Consider the following 18731-nt stretch of genomic DNA (forward strand, 5'->3'; position numbering starts at 1 on the left):
TCGGTAAAGTCGAGAAGCAGAGAGAGGCCAAAGATTATATAAGAGCACAAGAGGCAGATTTGATTGGCTTGGTGGAAACCAAAGTGAGGAGTGGAAAGGCAGCCAGAATTACCAGATGCTTGGGAAAGAAGTAAAGTCAATCCATTACTGTGGAGAATGAGTAAATAAGTTTGACGAGTGTAAGGGCTAGTAAGACCTACCCGCTTTATTGAGCATTTTCATTCACTGAAGCAACTTGAACAAAATAAAAGTAAAAGAAAGAAATTCATTGACTTCGAAAAGGAGGTCAATTAAATGAGTACTAACTCTCTTCTATTACTTTGTTGTACCGGGTTAACAAGAGCTGACCCTCTTTATTCACTACAGTCCCGGAACAGAACAATCTTGTGTCATAAGAAAAGCTATTATCCAAATCGCATTTTTCTTTCTTTTTTTTTTTTTGATTGGCTTCATCCCGAACGTCCCATTACTGATGGGGAAATCTGTTCGGAAAGAGATATTTATTAAATAATAAAAGCGGCATTATCCCTAAACTTTAAGAACACACAAAGAAATCATGCAACACAACTTATTAACATCATCTGCAGGAACCATCCCTTCTTCAATGTCTATTGATACTAGCTTCTCAAATGTAAAATCACTAGGATCCCCTTTATTTTACCATGTATACTGAGGTCCCAAAGCAGATATTGCTATTAGTCCCAGCTCATTGATAAAGTTCTTCAAATCCCTTGCTCCAGGTTTTGACTGGTTCGAAAGGACCAGGAAGCAGATGTCTATTCAATAGAAGAAGTTGTTCGACCTTTCTTTCATTTAGTTTGAACCACCCGAAACAAAAGGAAAATCAGGCTAGGAGATGACTCGTAATCGATCCGGCTGTTGGACCCTGGACCCACCCGGCCCGTATATTTCATAAGATGTGTTTCATTCGGGAGGATGAACTAGACTTTTTTCATCGCCCCACCCAAGGCAGATCGAACAAAAGATCTTCCCACTAATGCTTTCATTCTCCCGGCTATGATACTGGTAAAGAGCCCTCTTCCTTCTCTCCGACACGGTTGTTGAGACACACTAAGTAGTCATGGGAAAGATAAATGTCATCTGTGTGAAGGATATTGAGATAGCTTCTTCCTTCTCTGTGCGTGGGTTAGCCCTTGATCGGATAATTATTCTTATTTAAAAGTAAAAAAATAGAGTTCTTTTCACTTTAACAACTGTGTTTTTTCTAACAACTCGAAAGGCGATTCCCCCTACTATCTACAACTCCAGACGCGACAAGAGTGCTTATTCCCCAAAAAAAAGATTCATTCCCCTTCTCTTCCCGACGATCGGTAATTCTTTCTAACAGCTCCATCTGCCCATCTGAGAACGACGCCCTTCTTGCAAAAGCTCTTCTTACGCTAACCCTGTTCGTGGGATCTTTTATCCTTTCCTTCTTCCTAGGACAGTAAGAATGGAATTGCCTGAATGATATCAGTCAGAGCGCATTCCCTCACAGCTTCTTTTCTTCTCAAGCACTTGCTATTTCATCTTCTCTTAGATAGGCTATCTTCCGATTCAATGCCATCAAAATGTACTTAGCATGCCTACTTTTCCTTATTAGTTCAAATAGCCCTAGCTAGATTCTCAAGCTCTGATAAACCCGCAACAAGAACAGCCTTTATTTTATGCCGTGCCGAAAGGACTAAGAGCTCTTATTCCGCAGTCTTTAGCACATAGCAGTCGACGCAGTACTGATTCCTGGCGGTTCCGCTAATCTTCCTATAAATTCCATTCCTAAAAAACCCGGCAATCGTAGACTGCTTTGGTTTATCTAGTCTTGATAAATGAAAGGCACCCGCTCTTATTCCACACAGTCAAAGAAAAAGGCCGTCTTCTCAAAGTCCGTACCTGTACCGAAGAGACCAGACCTTGGGAAGGCATCACCTATGCTAGAAGGCTTAACAGTCCTCCTTATTAGCAGCCCAGATCTGTTTTGTGCTCGGCTTGATGCTATCTCAGATGTCCATTCAAAAAGAGCTATTGGGGGCAGCCCTACTAATAAGTATTCGTCTTTTAAGACAGGAGCTCCTAGGCAAACTCGGAAAAGAAGGAGTGGCTCCCGTCCCTAAACAAAGCACCAGTCAGCTTTTGCCTTCCTTCTAACATAAAATATACGGAGAGAGGAATCGGCATAATAAAGTAGGAAAATTTACTGAAGAAGTGCGGGAAATATTCTTAAAAGAGCTTCTTCGAAATTTCGTTATCTTTTTTAAGATAGAAAGCCGAATCACTAACAAAGGAATTCTCTTTCGGGATGTTGACAACGTCAAAACAAAAAGAGAAGTTTTTAGTGAATCGTCATTTTCTCACGATTGGGTGGGTGTGAAGTGTACTGAGGTTAAGGTACAATACCGAGCTCGAGATGTTAGAAGGTGCAAAATCAATGGGTGCAGGAGCTGCTATTGAATCCGGTCTTAGATGGTTGGAAGACAGAAGCAATAGCATGATAGGAATAGCAGGTTTAATAGAGATGACATCACAATAGGATGAAGACGAGACTTCTTATCTGCTTTCACGTGGAAATGGGATAATGTAAAAATGCCTTTGAAAGGCAACTAGTGAGAGGGATTACTTGCTAACGTATCCCTAAGGGCATATCGTCTAAGTCCAGGAGTTAGTGCATTGGATTCCTGGGCAACTGCATCTAGTAGAGTTGACTTAACACCAAGCAAATCTCCTTTCTAGTCTAGGACTTATAGCTTTGGAAATTAAATTAGTCCTGCAACTCCCCTAGCTGCACATGAATGCACAGAGAAGGCCCTCGCTCGGGTTCTTTGACATCGACTCGGTTGCTAGGAAGAATGCGGGCTTAGAGCCAATAGAACTAGTGTTCCTTCGTCACCCTCTAGCGTACCGAACTTGTGAAAAGCATGATTTAAGATATGCACGGACAAAAGTAGCTGCTTAGGTTGCATATATAAGAATAGGAATCGAATCCACAGCTATTGATATTGAATCCGCTGTTCTCACCTTAAAAGCTGGGTAAGCCAAGGGGGGACTTTGAACTGTTAAGAGGTGCCTAGCGCTTTCATCAATATGAAAGAGGAAGCTTCTGGGCTGTACCTGTACAACTAGGGATTGGGGGACGTTGAATAGTAAACTAAACGAAGATGACGCTGTCCAATTGGCCGAACGGAAGATCGACATGAGAAGCCGATGTTCTTGGTACAGAATCCCATGCAGATTTCTTAACTGTTTTGTTAGGCATTGGCATGAGCAAGAAAGCAGACAAGAGGAAATCAGAAGAACGGGGATTCGAATCGCCTATTTTTTCCCCTTCTTGTTTGCAAGAAAAAAAAAGTAACTGAACTAAACAGTAAACAGGAGGCATAGTAGCAGAAATAGAAAGATGCCCATCCCATTGTATTTGGATTTGGAAAGAAAGAAGAAGATAGGCTCTTTATTCTTTTATAGAATCTTTTCTTAAAGTTAAGTTAATCCGAAAATAGAAAATTGCGTATAGTATATAAGAAAGGTATCCGCTCTGGCTTTTTAGGAAGAACACTGTTTGCAAGATCCGGTCTTAGTGAGAGAGTTGGGATTGAGCTTTCACTAATACTAATAGAAGAATTTTTAGTAAAGGGAGGAAAGAGCTAGGTCTCGTATAGAAGAAGGGGTTTTTTCGCTTTTCGACAGGAGATGATACATAAGCGCTCTTGGTCTTCTATCCGTATCCGCTGCTCTTAGCCTTGTTAGAATCCAATGTTAGAAGGAAGAATTCAATAGGCATCCCAATATCCGTTTTCTTAGATAGATAAGAGATCAGCTAAAGTAATGGTCATACCCCTCCTCCCCCTCCGTTTGAGGAAGATATCTCAGGTATTCGCCTACGAGGTCTTCACATAATAGGTTGAAAAAATCCTTATTAGGAAGAAGACTTGGACAAATCCCCGGTCTTATAGAAGTAGCTAGCAAGTCTAGGCACCTGATGCATGTGAGGGTAAGGGAAGGAAGTCTCTTTGGCACGTATGAGTAGCTGTCACGAATCGAAGTTTCAAAAGCCAAAAGAGAGATTTTCCGACAAGAAAAAAGTTGGTTGAGACACGGGATGATAGGGCGGGCGGCCGACTTTCGGTACTTTCTGCCAACTCGATTTCAATACTAAGTAAGCTCCTCATCGCATAAGTAAGAAAGTTCAGCTACAGAGGGTAAAGAGAGGGGCGGACGAGAGTTCTAATAATTCTCTTCCTTCCATACAGGTCTGCGAGCGTCCCATCTTTTTCTTACTTGAATGAAGAAAGACAGAACCTCTCTTTTCGGCCACAGCCAGCAGTTCGCTTTCCACTTCCGAATACCAAAGAGCGATTGAGAGAAGAGCAGTACGTAGGACTTAAAAAGAGGGTTCCTTCCTCTCTTCACTCTCCGAATTTCGATCCTCACCTTTCTGGTGCCAAAGGCCTACCCTTCCACTTTACAGGAAGTTCTAAAGGAAGAAGTCGAAAAGGAAAAGAAAGTCACCTTTCCTGCCAACCTCCTGGCTTTATTCTTATACTGATCGAGCTGCACTATTTTCTATTCTAATAGATTCCACTTCGCTTGCTTGCACGACTTCCTCTTTGCTTAAAAAAAAGGGGGCAAGTCAAGTAAGTAAGCAGTGATCTGAACCAAAGCACAAGCTTTGAAATAGAAAGAAAGATAGAAGGAAAGCAAGAAAGAACTATCTGACTTCGCTATCTTTCTATGAGCTCCTAGGAAAGAGATCCTACTCCCAAAGAAAGGAAGCTTAAGAATAGTCATTAAGAGAGGTGACGGTGACCCTCTTTTGCTTTTTCAAGCTATGAATGTAGAGATCAGGTTGAAGAGTGAAAGGGACGAAGTGGTATGAAGTTGCTTGAACCTAGCGCTCGGGAGGTTGTGCTCGACCGAAAGGGTAAGGGCAAGAATACTTGGATGGACGTAGTTCAGGATCGATGTAATTGAGACAACTAAGTAGAGGATGGGAAGATGTGAGACCGGCCAAAGGTGGTTCTATATAGCTCTTACGCTTTTACAACTCGTACTATTTTATTATAAACTTTGTGAAATCGTTCTTTACTCGCTACAAGTATTTCGCTCTAGCTCTCTAGTTCTCTTAGCTATCGTTACATTTTTTGACTCGTGGAAAGTGGAAAGGCAGAAGCGTCGGCTAGTCAGTCACGGACTACTTGACTTCCTTATGATGATTCAATGTTAATGACCTCATTCAATCTTTTTTTTGAGCCTTCGCTATCGTGGGCTAGATGGATAGCTAGTAGTTATGAGCAGCAGTCCCCTGACTATAGATAGGAAAAGATGTAGAGGTGCGTGCCACACTCACGAGGGACTGAGAAGTTGACGAAGTAGCGAGTTAAATGAGAGGCTAGAGTCAAAGGCGAGCCAATGAGCTTCTCAGTTAATGAAGAGCTTCCCTTGATGTGAGCAGAACTATCTATTTGAATTATTAAGAAAGCGGCCCTCCATTCCTGCTTTGAGGAGTAGATTGAAGGGCTTATCGCTTCTCCTACTGCTGCTCCCGGCCCCGTCCCGCAGCCGACCGATCTGCTGCCTTAACTTTAGAAAGATCGTTTTTGTTCAACATTTCTTTTTTTTTCTAGAAGTAGGGAAAGTAAGAGAAGAGTGAATGAAGATCCCCACGGAGCGGTAAGGAGATCGATGAGTTTTTAATCTTCCTTTTTAAGTATGAAATTACAGACATATGGTGAATGGACGAGCCCCTTCAACTTCGAAGCAGCTTCCTTTGTACTTCCCTTCGTAGGGGAGGTAGGAAAAAGAAAGAGATTAGATAACTATAGAGCAGATTCAGATCCAACCAGCAAGGCATACGGTCTTGGACACTTAACCAAGCTCTTGATGAGCGGTATCCACCTTCACCTTATTCTGCTCTCCTTAGCCTCCGGCTTGGGCGTGGTGAAGCAAGGGGTCAGTGAGATCGACCCCGATCAGTGCAGTTAGATAGTTAGAGTTAGTAGTTTCTTCAACAATTCTAAAAAGAGGAGTTGCTCTTAGAGTTAGGGAGCGAGTGGAATAAACGAGTTCAATACGCTGGATAAGAAGCGTAGTATACGAAGCGATCACTAGAGCGAAGGAGTGTAATAGGCAGAAAGGACTACTAGAGCTATATACTTTGAGAACGAGTGGAATACCTGAAACAAGAGAGGGTAGGTAGAGCACTTTCGCCTTTTAAGCTTTGCTTTCTCGATCCACTACTATCTTACCAAAAAAAAAAAAGAACTTCTGAGTTAAGAGAAAGAAAATAGACACACCCTTACACAGCCTTAATTAATAATAATATAGAGGGCCTTCTTCTTTTTCTTTATTTATTTTATTTTCTCATATTTTGCCTTCTATATCTTATATAGACTTTTAGCGTATAATAATTACCAATACGAGGACTATCAACTTCGCTTTCAACTTATAATAAAAGGGTCTCCTCTTCCTTCATTTCGTAAGCTTGCTAGCTTACCGGCTGAACCATCATCATCTGCTTGCTTGGTCACTTTCGTGATAAGGCGCTTAAAAGGATTCTGGATTCTATATATTTTGGGAACTAAAAGAGTGGCTGGTTGAAGGGAAGCCAGAAAATCCAGGGAATCGACGTCCCCCAAACCATTAGACTTCCAGAGAAGAGGAGTCCGGTCGCCATTAAAACCCTTCTCGGAAACCGAGGAAATATCCTACCCAATTCTGATACTGGGTAGGATTCACCAGCCGCTAGACATAGCACATAAGCCAACAGTAGTATGAATGGGATAGGAACTATTCGACCTCTTTCAGGAAAAGGCCTTACACACGGGGACACTGGCTGATCCCGCCGACAGGAGCAAAGGAAGGTCTCTTTCGCCTACGAGCATTTGTACGAAGAAAGGAGTCTCGTACAAAGGGTTGGAAAGAAGGCTTTTACCTTATTTCAGGTGGGTTAGTGCGTATCTGTTCGGGCGGAGGCGGACAATGAAAAGACAGAAAGGAACGAATGATGCCAACCAACTCGACAAAGACATTCAGATATGAAAAAGATAAAGAAAGACGTGTTAAGCTTGTGTTTTCCCAGCCGACTCGCACACAACCGTCTTTTTTTCAATTAAAGAGTCGGACTCCCTGACATTGCCTTTGCATCGCAAGGAGGAAGAAGGGTCTATGTCGAAAGATAAAAGGGTGCTGCATGTATAAGTCCAAAAGAGCTATGATGACTCTCGAAATGGAATTGGAAGAGCAAGATGGGCTAGGGCTGGCACATTAACAGGATATTCAATTTATGATAACGATGGCGGATAAACTAGATAATAATCTTACTTGTCCCCAACGCTAAAGTACCGGGCATTTTCGGGGACTAGCCCGCTTCCACTCTTTTATTTTTTTTTCGAAAGGACAAGGAGGATTAAGAAGGCCATCATTAAGGAAAACAAGGCAATAGCTTCAGTTAAAGCAAATCCCAAAATAGCATAACCTAATAATTGTTTTGCCAATGAATGATTTCTCGCAACAGAATTAAGGAACTGAGAACATTTCCAATACCGGCAGCAGCTCCCGCTAAAGCAATTGTAGCAGCTCCTGCGCCGATTAATTTTGAACCTTATAATCTTACATAATAATAAAGAAAGTTTAAAGAAAGTTAGCTCTTTATTTGTTTATCTCGCCCTTCTTTCTTTTCTTCGATTTTAGATGGTAAAAAAGAGAATGGAATTTCCGATCTTGTAACTAAAGTGCGGTACACTGAACACCAACCCAAACTCCCTACCCTCATAAAAAAAAGTTACCCCCTTTGTTTGATTAGTCAGTTTTCAAGAGGGGGAAGTTCTTCTGGTAATCTCAGGCATAATACTAATCGATTATTTGGCCTGATCGAAACAACCTAGGAAAGGTTGTCAGCCTACATAACCAACTTCTCATACCAAGGGAAGAAGGTATCAGATCCCTGTAGTTCGAGCCCTTTTTTTTTCCCAGTTCCTATACGTGGAATGATTTCCAGTGAGTAAAGTAGTCTGGGGGAAAGATAAGCCCTACCCACTATCCTTTCCCCAAAAAAAGGGGTCCAGAAAAGTGTGGCTAATTTGTTCTTTTACCATGTCAGCCACACTCTCATTTAGTCGATCTTGATAGTCCGAATATGAGAAGTGTCTTAATCTAGACACTCTCCAAGTTGATAGGATCCAAATGAAAAAAGGAAATACAATGGTAGGATTTGCCATCTTTCTTATTAAATAATTAAAAACCAATTGATCGGGAAAGGTGTTGTTCATGGTGGTAAGCGAGGGGGGATTGAGTAAGGGGATAATGCCGCTTTTTACTAATATAGTCCCAAGTTGGTAATTAGAGTTAGAAGCTTCACAGCTTCCTCCACTCACCTCCACGGGCGAATATAGTCTACTAGACTCTTTCTTGGCTAGTCTAGTAGACTATATTCTAGGTCATTCGGAAGGGCTCCGTATAGTTTTGGGGTGTAACGTTGTGGTTGTTCCCTCTCCTTTCAGTCGAGTGACTTCGTACCTATCCTTACCGAGAAAAACGAGTTCCAGAGGCATCTTCCATTCATATCGATTTGGGTTTTTCCGCACCATATTTTGATCTGCCTCTTCTTCGATCCGGAATTCCCAGCAAATCCTTGACTCCTCGAATACAATGGAATTTCACACCTGGCGAATCTTTCACTCTACCTCCTCTTATTAAGACCATAGAATGTTCCTGCAAATTATGACCTTCGCCTGGAATGTGAGCAAATATATCATGTCGATTGCTCAACCGTACTTTGGCTATCTTACGTGGAGCTGAATTAGGTTTTTTCGGTGTTCTCGTTGAAACACGCGGGCATACTCCTTGCTTCTGGGGACATTGATCCAAAGCTCGAGTACGGTCCGTGCGCTGTTTTTCTTCTCTACCATGACGAATCAATTGATTTAATGTAGGCATCGCTCTTTACTTTGTCCTTCCCCCCAATTTTTGCCCTCTCACTAGTGGTTACTCCCGATCTGAAGCACCCCTTTTCCATTCATAGAGAGATCCAATCGTCAAAATCAATAAAAAGTCCATCATGGACCAAGATCCAAACGGATCAATCTTGTTGGGAGGTACTGCCCAAGGAAAGGAAAAGGTTACTTCCGGATCAGGAATAATAAATAAAATGGAAACAAGATAAAATCTTATATCAAAACGACTTCTGGCATCACCGGAAGGATCGAAACCACATTCGTAGGCCGACAATTTTTCTGGATAGGTCGAACTATTGGAAGAAAATAGAAAAGGAAGACCGAGTGGGAGCAAAGAAACTAGCGGACTGATCACTAAATAGATACAAATAGGTGCAAATTCTGACATCACCACAAAAAACTTGGTTCTTTCGCTCCTTGCTGGCGGAGCGGCATACCGGAGGAAATTGGAAGATCGACGACGGAATGAAGAACGCTATTTTACGACAGCAACACAACAAAGAAAAATTTTATGGGGCTTCCCTGTCGAGAATTAAAAGTTTTTCTCTTAGAGAGGCGTTTTCCTCGCTTAGAAAAGCGTTCCTTCTCTCAAGAGATTTCCATAACTCTCGTAACTCTAGGCGATGTTGCATTTCCAATCGCCCTTGGTGCTTAAAGTTTATAAAGCCACGAAAATGATGCGCTTGAGTTCCCTTTAGGTCTTGATAAAAAGGGGAATTATGTCTAAGACCTGGCATAGAGCAGGGTGATTGAATTCTAAGGGTTCAAGGTGCACCCTCAGTATGGAATCCAGGTCTTGTGGATCAATGAAGAATTGTGGATCCTCCCGACCATAAAAAAGGAGTTGATAGAGGGAGGAAATCTGCTCTCGAGTCGCAAAACACAATTCCGTATTGAGGAAGTCCCGCACCATGACCTCGTACTCCCTGGATGAGAGTCCCTGGGTTTGTAGGCGCTGTCGTACGAATTCCACCCATTCCGGATCCTTATCCGGTTGATTCATATAGTGGGATAGTAGCTGCAGTTCAAATGGGAGAATACCAAATATGGAATGAAGTAAAATAGCATCAAACAATTTAGCATAGATCCTATATCCAAAAGTTAGCAAGCAATAAAGACATATGAACCATTTCAGAATAGAAAGAGCCCGCTGTAACTTGGGCCTTGTTATATAATAGAAAAAGAGTTTCACTTCTAAATCCAAAGGGAGATAGAACCTAATAAGAATGAGGAAAAGGCATGACCAGAAGAATTGTGTGAAATAAGTGAATTTATCCAGTTGAGGCATTCTTGATTGATTGAGACAAAATGATTCCCTCAATACAGCTTAACTCCGTCAAGCCTGTACGAGTAGTGAAGAAGTATAGAGCACTTTGGTTGGTTGTTGACCAACGGAAAGCATGGGAGAAAGATGCACAAACGAAAAAGGGCTAAAAAAAAAAGGACGAAGTAATTTCGTATATAAAGATATGGGTTTCCGGGTTTAGATCGAAATTACATCCCCCAAAACCTATACTCATTCGTGTTTCACTTGTGCGTTTACAACATCCATTGCTTCTGACTATGTCGATGAAATGGGACCGCGAAGACAACCCACCACTAGAGCTTGCTTTGCTCTCGCTCCGCTCGCTCCCACCTGTCTTCTTCCCACTATAGTGAAAGATCTTTCACTTCACCATAGCAGGAACCTCGCTAACCTTCTCGGCCAGTTAGTCTAACCACAGGGATCCCCTCCTGCTTACCCACCCACCGTAAACGATTACTAACGGACTTGGAATACGAATGAGATCAAAAAGGCCATCATTGGGGCAAACGATGCAATAGCTTCGGTTAGAGCAAAGCCCAAAATGGCATAACCAAATAATTATTTTGCCAATGATGGATTTGAGGTTGCTCTGCTTCGTAGACAAGACTCGTTCCGTACTTTACTTACGAGCTCGTGTAGTACTCACCCCTATCTCTAAAGCAGCTTATGCACTCCACTCGTTGTCTACTAAATGAGCGTTAGAGCGAGCGAGTGAAGCCCTCAATTTAGTGGCTTCCCTCACCCTCCTCTTTCATTTCCGCTTAAGCTTCCCCGGTTTGTGGGATTAATTGATTGGATACCCGAGACCCATAATCTTTCCTAAGAACAGCTTCTACGATGATAGGCATAAAGGCATTATTAGTTCCACAAATCTCACTGCACTGACCATAGTAAACTCCTTCTCGTTGTACCGAAATAGAGGTCTGATTTAAACGACCAGGTACAGCATCACATTTGACACCTAAGGAAGGTACAGCCCAACTATGAGGTACATCAGCAGATGTTACAATAAAACGTATATAACTTTTTGCTGGTACAACCACTCTATTGTCGACTTCTAATAAACGTGATTGACCCAATTCTGGATCATCTTCTGGAATCGTATAACTGTCAAAAGTGAGTGACTGTTCATCGGAACTGTTATAGTCCGAATACTCATAAGGTAGGGTCGACGCCCGCCTCCCCCCAAACTGTACTTGCAAGTTTCCCCGCAAAAAGCTCTCCACGCCTACTCTTAGAAAGAACACTATTTTTCTTTAGTTAGGTAGTTCTCCCGACCGTAAGACCCTTTATGAGTAAGGTTAATCGAAGGCCGGGGAAAGTTTATTGGCAAGAGGGAACCATTTCTCACCCAGCCCTACCTACCCTATGTATTCGAGGGAGAGGCTGGAACCGAAAAAGACCAGGTTCCACACATATGAGACAGGCAGAAGGTATGGGACGAGCAGTTTCTTGAAGAGCGAATTCGATCCTATAGTCGTCTTCTTTGTTCGAAAAATGCACAGTGGAAAGGGATGCTAGTCGGCTCGGCGAAGTTGTAGCCCAAAAAAAGAAGATCCAGAGTGATTCCTCACCTATCCTGTCAGGGGCCCAGTGGAACGCTCGAGTATAGATTCCCTATGCTCATGTAAACGGCCGGGGCCGGCCGGCCCGTAGATCTAAAAGGATCCAGCCATAGGCCTGACCGGATATCGTTTGTCCACAAACAAAACAAAAACAAAGTTGGTTTTTAGTAGTAGTTCATGAGACCTCGAATTCCCACGTTCCAGCGTGCATTATGCCAACAGGTCCCACCACCAACTCTAGCTGAGAAGTTGAGTCACCCTTCTTTTTTTTTTCTTTCAGAAATAGAATAGAATAAAGAATGAGATAGTCTATATCCTGTATCGATCATAGGATCACTCTATGAATAGGTCAATTCTCTGTGACCTCCCACCGTTCACGACATCCCTTGCTTCTCGCAAGAACGGCTCCTCGGTGGAGGAGTAGAAGCGCTGGTCCCCTTCGGTCAACTTGCTTGTGCCTGCTGTTACCTACCGTAGGACCTCCGTCCCCGAAGCGAAGAAAGAGGAGCAGGAACAAGAGGTTGTCCTCTCCCGGCCCAGTAGTTCCGCAACTACTACCGTGGTTGTTGCCAACGGGGATCCCCCATTCCGAAAGGTTACTAGGCCGGCCGTTAGGTCCAAAGTTGTATACCACTGCTATGGTGCCGATAGATTCACTACTTCAGCGCCGTTATCGGACATTGCAGGCTGAGCATCTATTTCTCGTATATCGTTCCACACCGAGAAGAGGGATGTGTACCTCCAGCAACAACAAGAATGGAACCATAGGCTCCTATGCTGGGAGCATTTCGGGGTATAGGTCTAACCACCTCAACTCCCCGTTTCTGGCATGCTATAGTTATTAAAGTCTCTCGACGGCGGGAATGGGAGATTACCGGTAAGCCAGATGCTTCGCGAACCATATTCAACTTTAAGGCATTTCGTTGCACTTTAATCACCCTCGTGAAGAGGCGCACTCCGATACCATTGATGTCCAATAGCTTTTATAGTAATGGCTGGATCTACTACTACCTCGTCCATTGAGTATAACAGAGCAAATGATGGTATAGCAATGAACATAAGGATGATACTAGGAAATATGGTCCGAAGAATCTCGATAGTAGTTCCATGAACAATCCTTTGCGGGATTGGATTTTTTTTATAGTGGAAATGCCATAAAGCGCGACCCAAGATCCATGATACGAAAACCAAAATCAGAATAACGAAGAAAAAGACATCGTGATGTAAGTCTGTTATTCCTTGCATTATAGGTGTTGCTGCGTCTTGAGATCCTAATTGCCATGGTTCCGCTGCATCACAAGGAGCAATTGTGAGGAATAGCCATTCTAGAACAATCATTTGGTTTGGTTCATTCTTTGACTGCTCTGCTCCCCCCAAAAAAAAGAGAGACTTCATTTCTTCCACCTTCCCTGTACGAGTAGTGAAGAAGTATAGAGCACTTTAGTTGGTTGTTGACCAACGGAAAGTATGGGAGAAAAAAAGGAAGAATTTACACAATTTCTTTTCTAAGAAAGAGATCATAGTGATTGATGGCTCTTTCAATCCACCGAAATGGAACGCTTTGGCGTGTACCAAAATGGAGAATTTGGGTAAGATTTATAAGCTTATGACCACTGAACAAACTTGGTTGACGAACATAGTTTATGCGCCGCTAATGTAGCAGCTTGTCGAGCATTTGACAAACTCACACCATCCATTTCAAATAGGATTTGTCCCCTGGACACACGAGCAATCCAACCCGTAGGATTTCCCTTTCCTCTTCCCATTCTTACTTCTGTAGGTTTCCCGGTAATAGGGATATCTGCGAGAACTCTTACCCATATCTTACCATTTCTTCGGAATTGTCCGCTCATAGCACGATGGAAGTGTCCGATTATAGCACGACGCGCTGCTTCAATGGCTCGATATGAAAGACGACCAGCTCTACAACTTTTAGTGCCATATCTTCCAAAACCAAGTTGTGTACCGTCCGGTTTGCAACCCCTACTACATCTGCCTTTACGATATTTACTATATTTCGTACGTTTCGGATATAGCACGTCCCTTTTTTTTTTTACTATATGAAATCCACACTTTGACACCTGAGATTCCGTAACGAGTAGATACTTCCGCAGGAGCATAATCTATTTTCTGGTTAAATACATTACGAGATGTTTTTCCATACTTTCCGCATTCAGTTCTAGCTATTTCTGCACCTTCTAATCGACCTGAACAACATATACGGATCCCCTCCACCCCTTTTTTCATTACTAATGGAATATCCTTCACTATTTTACTAAAAATGGAACGAAATGATCTTGTTTTGTTCCTCGGTTGAAAAGAGATGTCTTGAGCAATCGGAGAAGCACTTTGATAAACAGATTTGATCTTGACCGATTCAATTAAGGTATTAGTGTTTGTTCTATTATACAACAAAGATCGCATTTTTTTCACTTCGTTCAAATAATAGTTGTACCCGTACGGAATTCTTCTGTTTCTCAGTATGATCTCTATCATCATCTCTATTCCCCTTATCAATTCTCCTATCCTATTTAGGTCTATGAATTTCTCTATCAATTCCATTACCTTATCCTTACCCATGAGGTTCCAACATTTTATCCTTAATTGACCTAGGAGTTGTTCCCGGGCATCCTCAAAAAAAAGGTTATTATACACCCCAACCCCATCCCTTGGAAAAAAAAAGGTAGCACCGAAGAAAGGAAAGAGCGAGATGGTGGTTTTTGTTGTTCCCGCGAAGCGAAGATCATTCGCTTGGCGAATAAAGTGGGTCACCCTCTTTTTGGCTTCGGCCAAACACTTTTTCTCGCTGGTCGAGCTTTCTACAAAAAAAGCGATGCAAGAACGTATTCTTTTATCTAAGCTTCTTCCCTGTGCATTAGCTCCCCCCATCGTAGATGGTTCAGCCACGCCCGGTGCCACGAAATGATTGAGAACTACGACGGGGTCAAAATGAATTTTGTTCTTTGTATTCAATAAGTATTGCATGATCGAATAATTCAAGGAAGGGCGGACTGCGGGGAGGGTCCTTTTAAGTAGATGACTCGTCGGGCGGTCAGAGCGGGACTTCTTTGGGAAAAAGAACTTGAATAAGTTTGTTTTTCTGAAGGAGTCGTTATTTTCTATCAGGAACGCTATGTCATTTTCAATCCCGGCGTATTTCGAATGCTTGAAGGCCCCCACCGGCCCTTCTCCTTTACCGGTCTGGATTTTTCGCGTCGTTTCAGTCGCCGTGGTCGACGGGGAAGAAAGAAATGAATGAATGTTCTTTTGGGAAAATGTATAATAATACACCTACCGAGACGAAAGCCAAAGGTGAGTCTCGTAGGTGGACGTATCGAACCGAAATAAGATCGATTGGACCCGCCAATCGAATGAATCGTAACACTCGTAATGATCGACTTTACGAAGATTCCATTGGATTCTGGAAGCTCGTAGCATTGGTCCGGCATAATTCCCAAACTTAAGAAGCTGGGGGCGTGCCCGCCGGCCCCTGACCTGCCTCCGATTACTGAAAGTGAATTCATTTTCAATTATCCTAAGCCGGCCTATCATTCATTGGTTAGGGTTAGGGAAAAAAGCTAGCTGGAAGTAATCTCTTCTTCTCAGTGAAAGCTAAAGGCCCTGGTATAGTAGGAGTGTGGTGCGTGCTCTCTTAATTCTGTAGATGCGCTCCTGGGAAGGAAAGCCAGAATTTTTGATGTAGATTGATCAATCCCGCCCTGTTCAAGTGATCGCCCCGAGCCGAGCGAGATTGGAGACCGCCTTAATGATTATTCGTAATGGGCCTACCATTTAACGTACGTATGTCATGTAGTTTTTGTTTTTGTACCTTTGCCGTCCCTCAGCCCCTCTCCCACCTTTTCTATTTATCATTAGAAGTAGGGCGGGTGGCATACCTCACTGAGCTATCGATCGCGAAGCTATCGCCCGGTTCAACCAACCGTCCGTCCTGGTGCCTTTGCTACTGATTTGACCGCTTCTCATCGTTAATCCGGGTTCACCTTGGCCCTCGCCCCAGAGTTCTTATGAAGACTCTGGTGGTGCATGTGTATGATAGGGCCCCCCATAAGCGCCAAAGATCGGTGATGTTGTCATGATAAGTGTGGGAAGTCGATAGTGTACTCGATGATTGAAGGACCTATCGACTTGCATTAACTTCCCGTGGCTAGTAGGGGGAACTTTAATGTAATTGCGGATCCATTAGAAAAAACTTGGGGGTCGGCCTCCTGACTTCAATGCCTTTATTGAAGTGATGAGCTTTGAAGATATGATTTTCTCGTTTGGATTATTTGATTGGGCTTTCAATGACAGCAAATTGACTTGGAGCAATAATCAAACCGGTCAACATTGTATCTGGGCCAGACTAGATAGAATCCTTTTGAATGGGGACTGCCCGCTTCTATATAAAAGCCGTTTTGCTTCCACCAGAGTTGACCATTTGCCTAGAGTATCCTCTGATCACTCTCCTCTAGTAATCTTCTTAGAAGATTATAATACTCGCAGGCCTGGGGTCTTTCGTTTCCAAAGAATGTGGATTCGGCATTCTGATTTTCACATTGATCTCAACCATGCTCGGGAAATCCTTTTCAAGTCTTCTCCAGGAAGATTGACTCGACAAATAAAGCACTGAATTGGCGAACTATTTCAGAATATAGAAATGCCGAAAACGAAGAAGGCCAATTTGCTCTTGAACAGAGTTGGTCTGCTGATAAGAAAATTCCGTTAGATTCGGCCAAGAGTAACCTTGAAAAACTTCTGCTTTACGAAGAAAGATAGAGAATAAGCACCTTGAACCAAATTCAGAACTTGTCTCTGTATGGCAGGAAGCTCTCAATTTATTTCATACATTACTTTCTTCTCAAGGTTCGGTGCTTGAAGATGAGATCCTTGAGACCATCCCCTCTCTAGTCACAGAGGAAGATAATAAGATGCTTACGAGCCCTCCTAATATGGAAGAAGTTCAAAAGGTAATTTTGAGCATGTCGGCGCGCACTAACCCAAAAAAAGGTCTCCCCTATCCTTTAAAGCCTGATGGCTTTCCGGATTCTTTTTATATAGAAAATATTGTTGGGATTTCAAAAACTTCCAGCTGGTCACCTTATTTCTTCGCTGAAGGTGCGATCCCCCGTTCCATCAATGCTACTTTCCTTGCTTTGATTCCTAATATTTTTATCTAGGACTACCTCTATTTAAATCTAAAAAAAAAAAATTTCTCATCTTCTGGATAGAGTATAAAATAAAGTGGTAGGAGATGAAAGCATTGTTATCCAGTGGAGGGCGGCTTATTTTGCAAACATGTTCTTTTCTCGATGCCTATACACCTTCTTGCAGGGATTCCAGTTTCAAAGGGAGTTCTTGACCAGTTGGAAAAAATGTTAGCTAACTTTTGGTGAGGCGGTGATGAAGACAAAAGAAAGCTTCACTGGATATTTTTTGATACTATGTGCCTACCTATTCAGGAAGGGGCTTTGGGTCCTCCTACTACAAGACATTTTCAAGAGCTTTCAAAAGCTTTTCGTATGAAGTTTACCTGGTCAATAAGAGGGGGGTACTTTCAATGAGAAGAATATCAGAGAGCCAGGGGTGGAACCAGAAATCAGTGCTAGCTCCATTTCCAATCCACCATTTTGAGCCCTTAAGTATTGGTGGGGTTGCCTGAAAATAGAACTGATTTCACTCTAAGTCCTGACAACCAGGTTTGGAAGCAGCAAACCATAGGGGCTTTCAGATAGTTTCTTTTGAAAAAAGCAGTCCAAAGTATGACTCCCTCTTATTGACCAGGCCAACTCCTTTACTAGTTATTTCTCCAAAATCATAGATGTGCTTGACGCACATGGAAACTGCTTTTTCAATGATATCGAAGCATTTTTGCCTCACAGAGTGGTTTATGATATCAGGAATAGTGGTATATTCACATCTCATCAGGAGGACAGGGGGATATGGAAAAAGAATCGTAGTGAGTCATTTATTCTCAAAGCTGGTTGGGAATCGATAAGAAATCGAACGGGCATTCAAGCTTGGACTCAATTTGTCTGGGATAAAGCCATTCCTACAATAATTAGCATTTTTGCGTGGAAGCTCTTATTTGACTTTGTATGCGGGGATTTCAGAATCAGTTAAGGGAATAAATTCAGACGAAAGGTATAAGATTTGCAAGCAAATGCTTGTACTGTTCGGAGTATGATAAATAAAGTATTGATCACCTCTTCATCAAGAGTGAGCTTGCTATGGAGGTTTGGAACCATTTTGATCGCCTTTTCAATATAAGATCCTTCCAAACGGATTCCATTCAGTCCCGGCGGTTTAACAGATCTCGCAGGAAATCCCAAGTTGGCTACGTCACGTCTATGCTTACTATTTTTTCAGTTTGGGAACTCTGGAAGGAAGGCAATAGCAGTAAATTAGAAAACCCAATATCTCAACCGGCTGCTATTATTCAACAAATTACGGACTGGCTGAAAGACTGTTCTCAGCTTCTTGACATCAGATCATCTTGGACGTTTACTGATTCTATTCTTCTGGATGCGCTCTACATTCATCAAGCTCGTAAACTCGCAATTGACTCCAAAATCATTGTTGATTGCTTCAATGAAAATAAAGAAGCCCCTAAAATTACCCATACCTAGACTCATGGTGGAGCTTCATTTCATCCAAATTCTCGGCTGGCCATTTCAAAATCGTCTATACATTTAGAGAAAACAACAAAGTGGCAGACTCTTTAGCAAACTTCGGCTGCGATTCTCAGTTTGACTATAGGTTTTCCTCTACAGCTGATCTTCCTCAACAAATTCAGGTTTTTTCTCTCAAAAAAGTGGGCTTATTGAATATCATATTGGTTTGGCTTTGTTCACTTTCATTTTATTAGCAGTAATGTTTTTGGCTGTCTTGTAGCTCTTTGTGAGCAGGTCTATGTACTTT

General features: G+C 42.4%; 3 protein-coding genes and 1 long non-coding RNA gene across 4 annotated transcripts in view; 1 reads left to right on the top strand and 3 right to left on the bottom strand.

Annotated features, from left to right (window-relative positions):
- The window catches only part of LOC138907263 (uncharacterized), a 59167-nt gene extending 54696 nt beyond the window's left edge, over positions 1-4471 (top strand). Inside the window, exon 2 of the long non-coding RNA XR_011415066.1 lies at positions 2985-4471. This is a non-coding gene — a long non-coding RNA (uncharacterized lncRNA). The remainder of the gene's footprint in view (positions 1-2984) is intronic.
- A 4064-nt stretch (positions 4472-8535) lies between these two features.
- Positions 8536-9330, bottom strand: LOC117281622 (NADH-ubiquinone oxidoreductase chain 3). Its single transcript, XM_033661465.2, has one exon. It carries the CDS (start codon positions 9328-9330, stop codon positions 8974-8976), a length of 357 nt encoding a protein of 118 aa, XP_033517356.2. The 3' UTR covers positions 8536-8973.
- LOC117275396 (small ribosomal subunit protein uS12m) lies at positions 8536-9333 on the bottom strand. The gene has a single exon (XM_070197834.1). It carries the CDS (start codon positions 8923-8925, stop codon positions 8548-8550), a length of 378 nt encoding a protein of 125 aa, XP_070053935.1. The 5' UTR covers positions 8926-9333; the 3' UTR covers positions 8536-8547.
- A 1576-nt stretch (positions 9334-10909) lies between these two features.
- Positions 10910-14909, bottom strand: LOC104091428 (cytochrome c oxidase subunit 2). Its single transcript, XM_070197835.1, has 2 exons — positions 12770-14909; positions 10910-11410 (listed from the first exon to the last, which is right to left on the bottom strand). Exons 1-2 carry the CDS (start codon positions 13206-13208, stop codon positions 11010-11012), a joined length of 840 nt encoding a protein of 279 aa, XP_070053936.1. The 5' UTR covers positions 13209-14909; the 3' UTR covers positions 10910-11009.
- Between the last annotated feature and the right edge of the window lie 3822 nt (positions 14910-18731).

Source organism: Nicotiana tomentosiformis, chromosome 3 (assembly GCF_000390325.3).
Source record: "Nicotiana tomentosiformis chromosome 3, ASM39032v3, whole genome shotgun sequence".
NCBI lineage: Eukaryota > Viridiplantae > Streptophyta > Magnoliopsida > Solanales > Solanaceae > Nicotiana > Nicotiana tomentosiformis.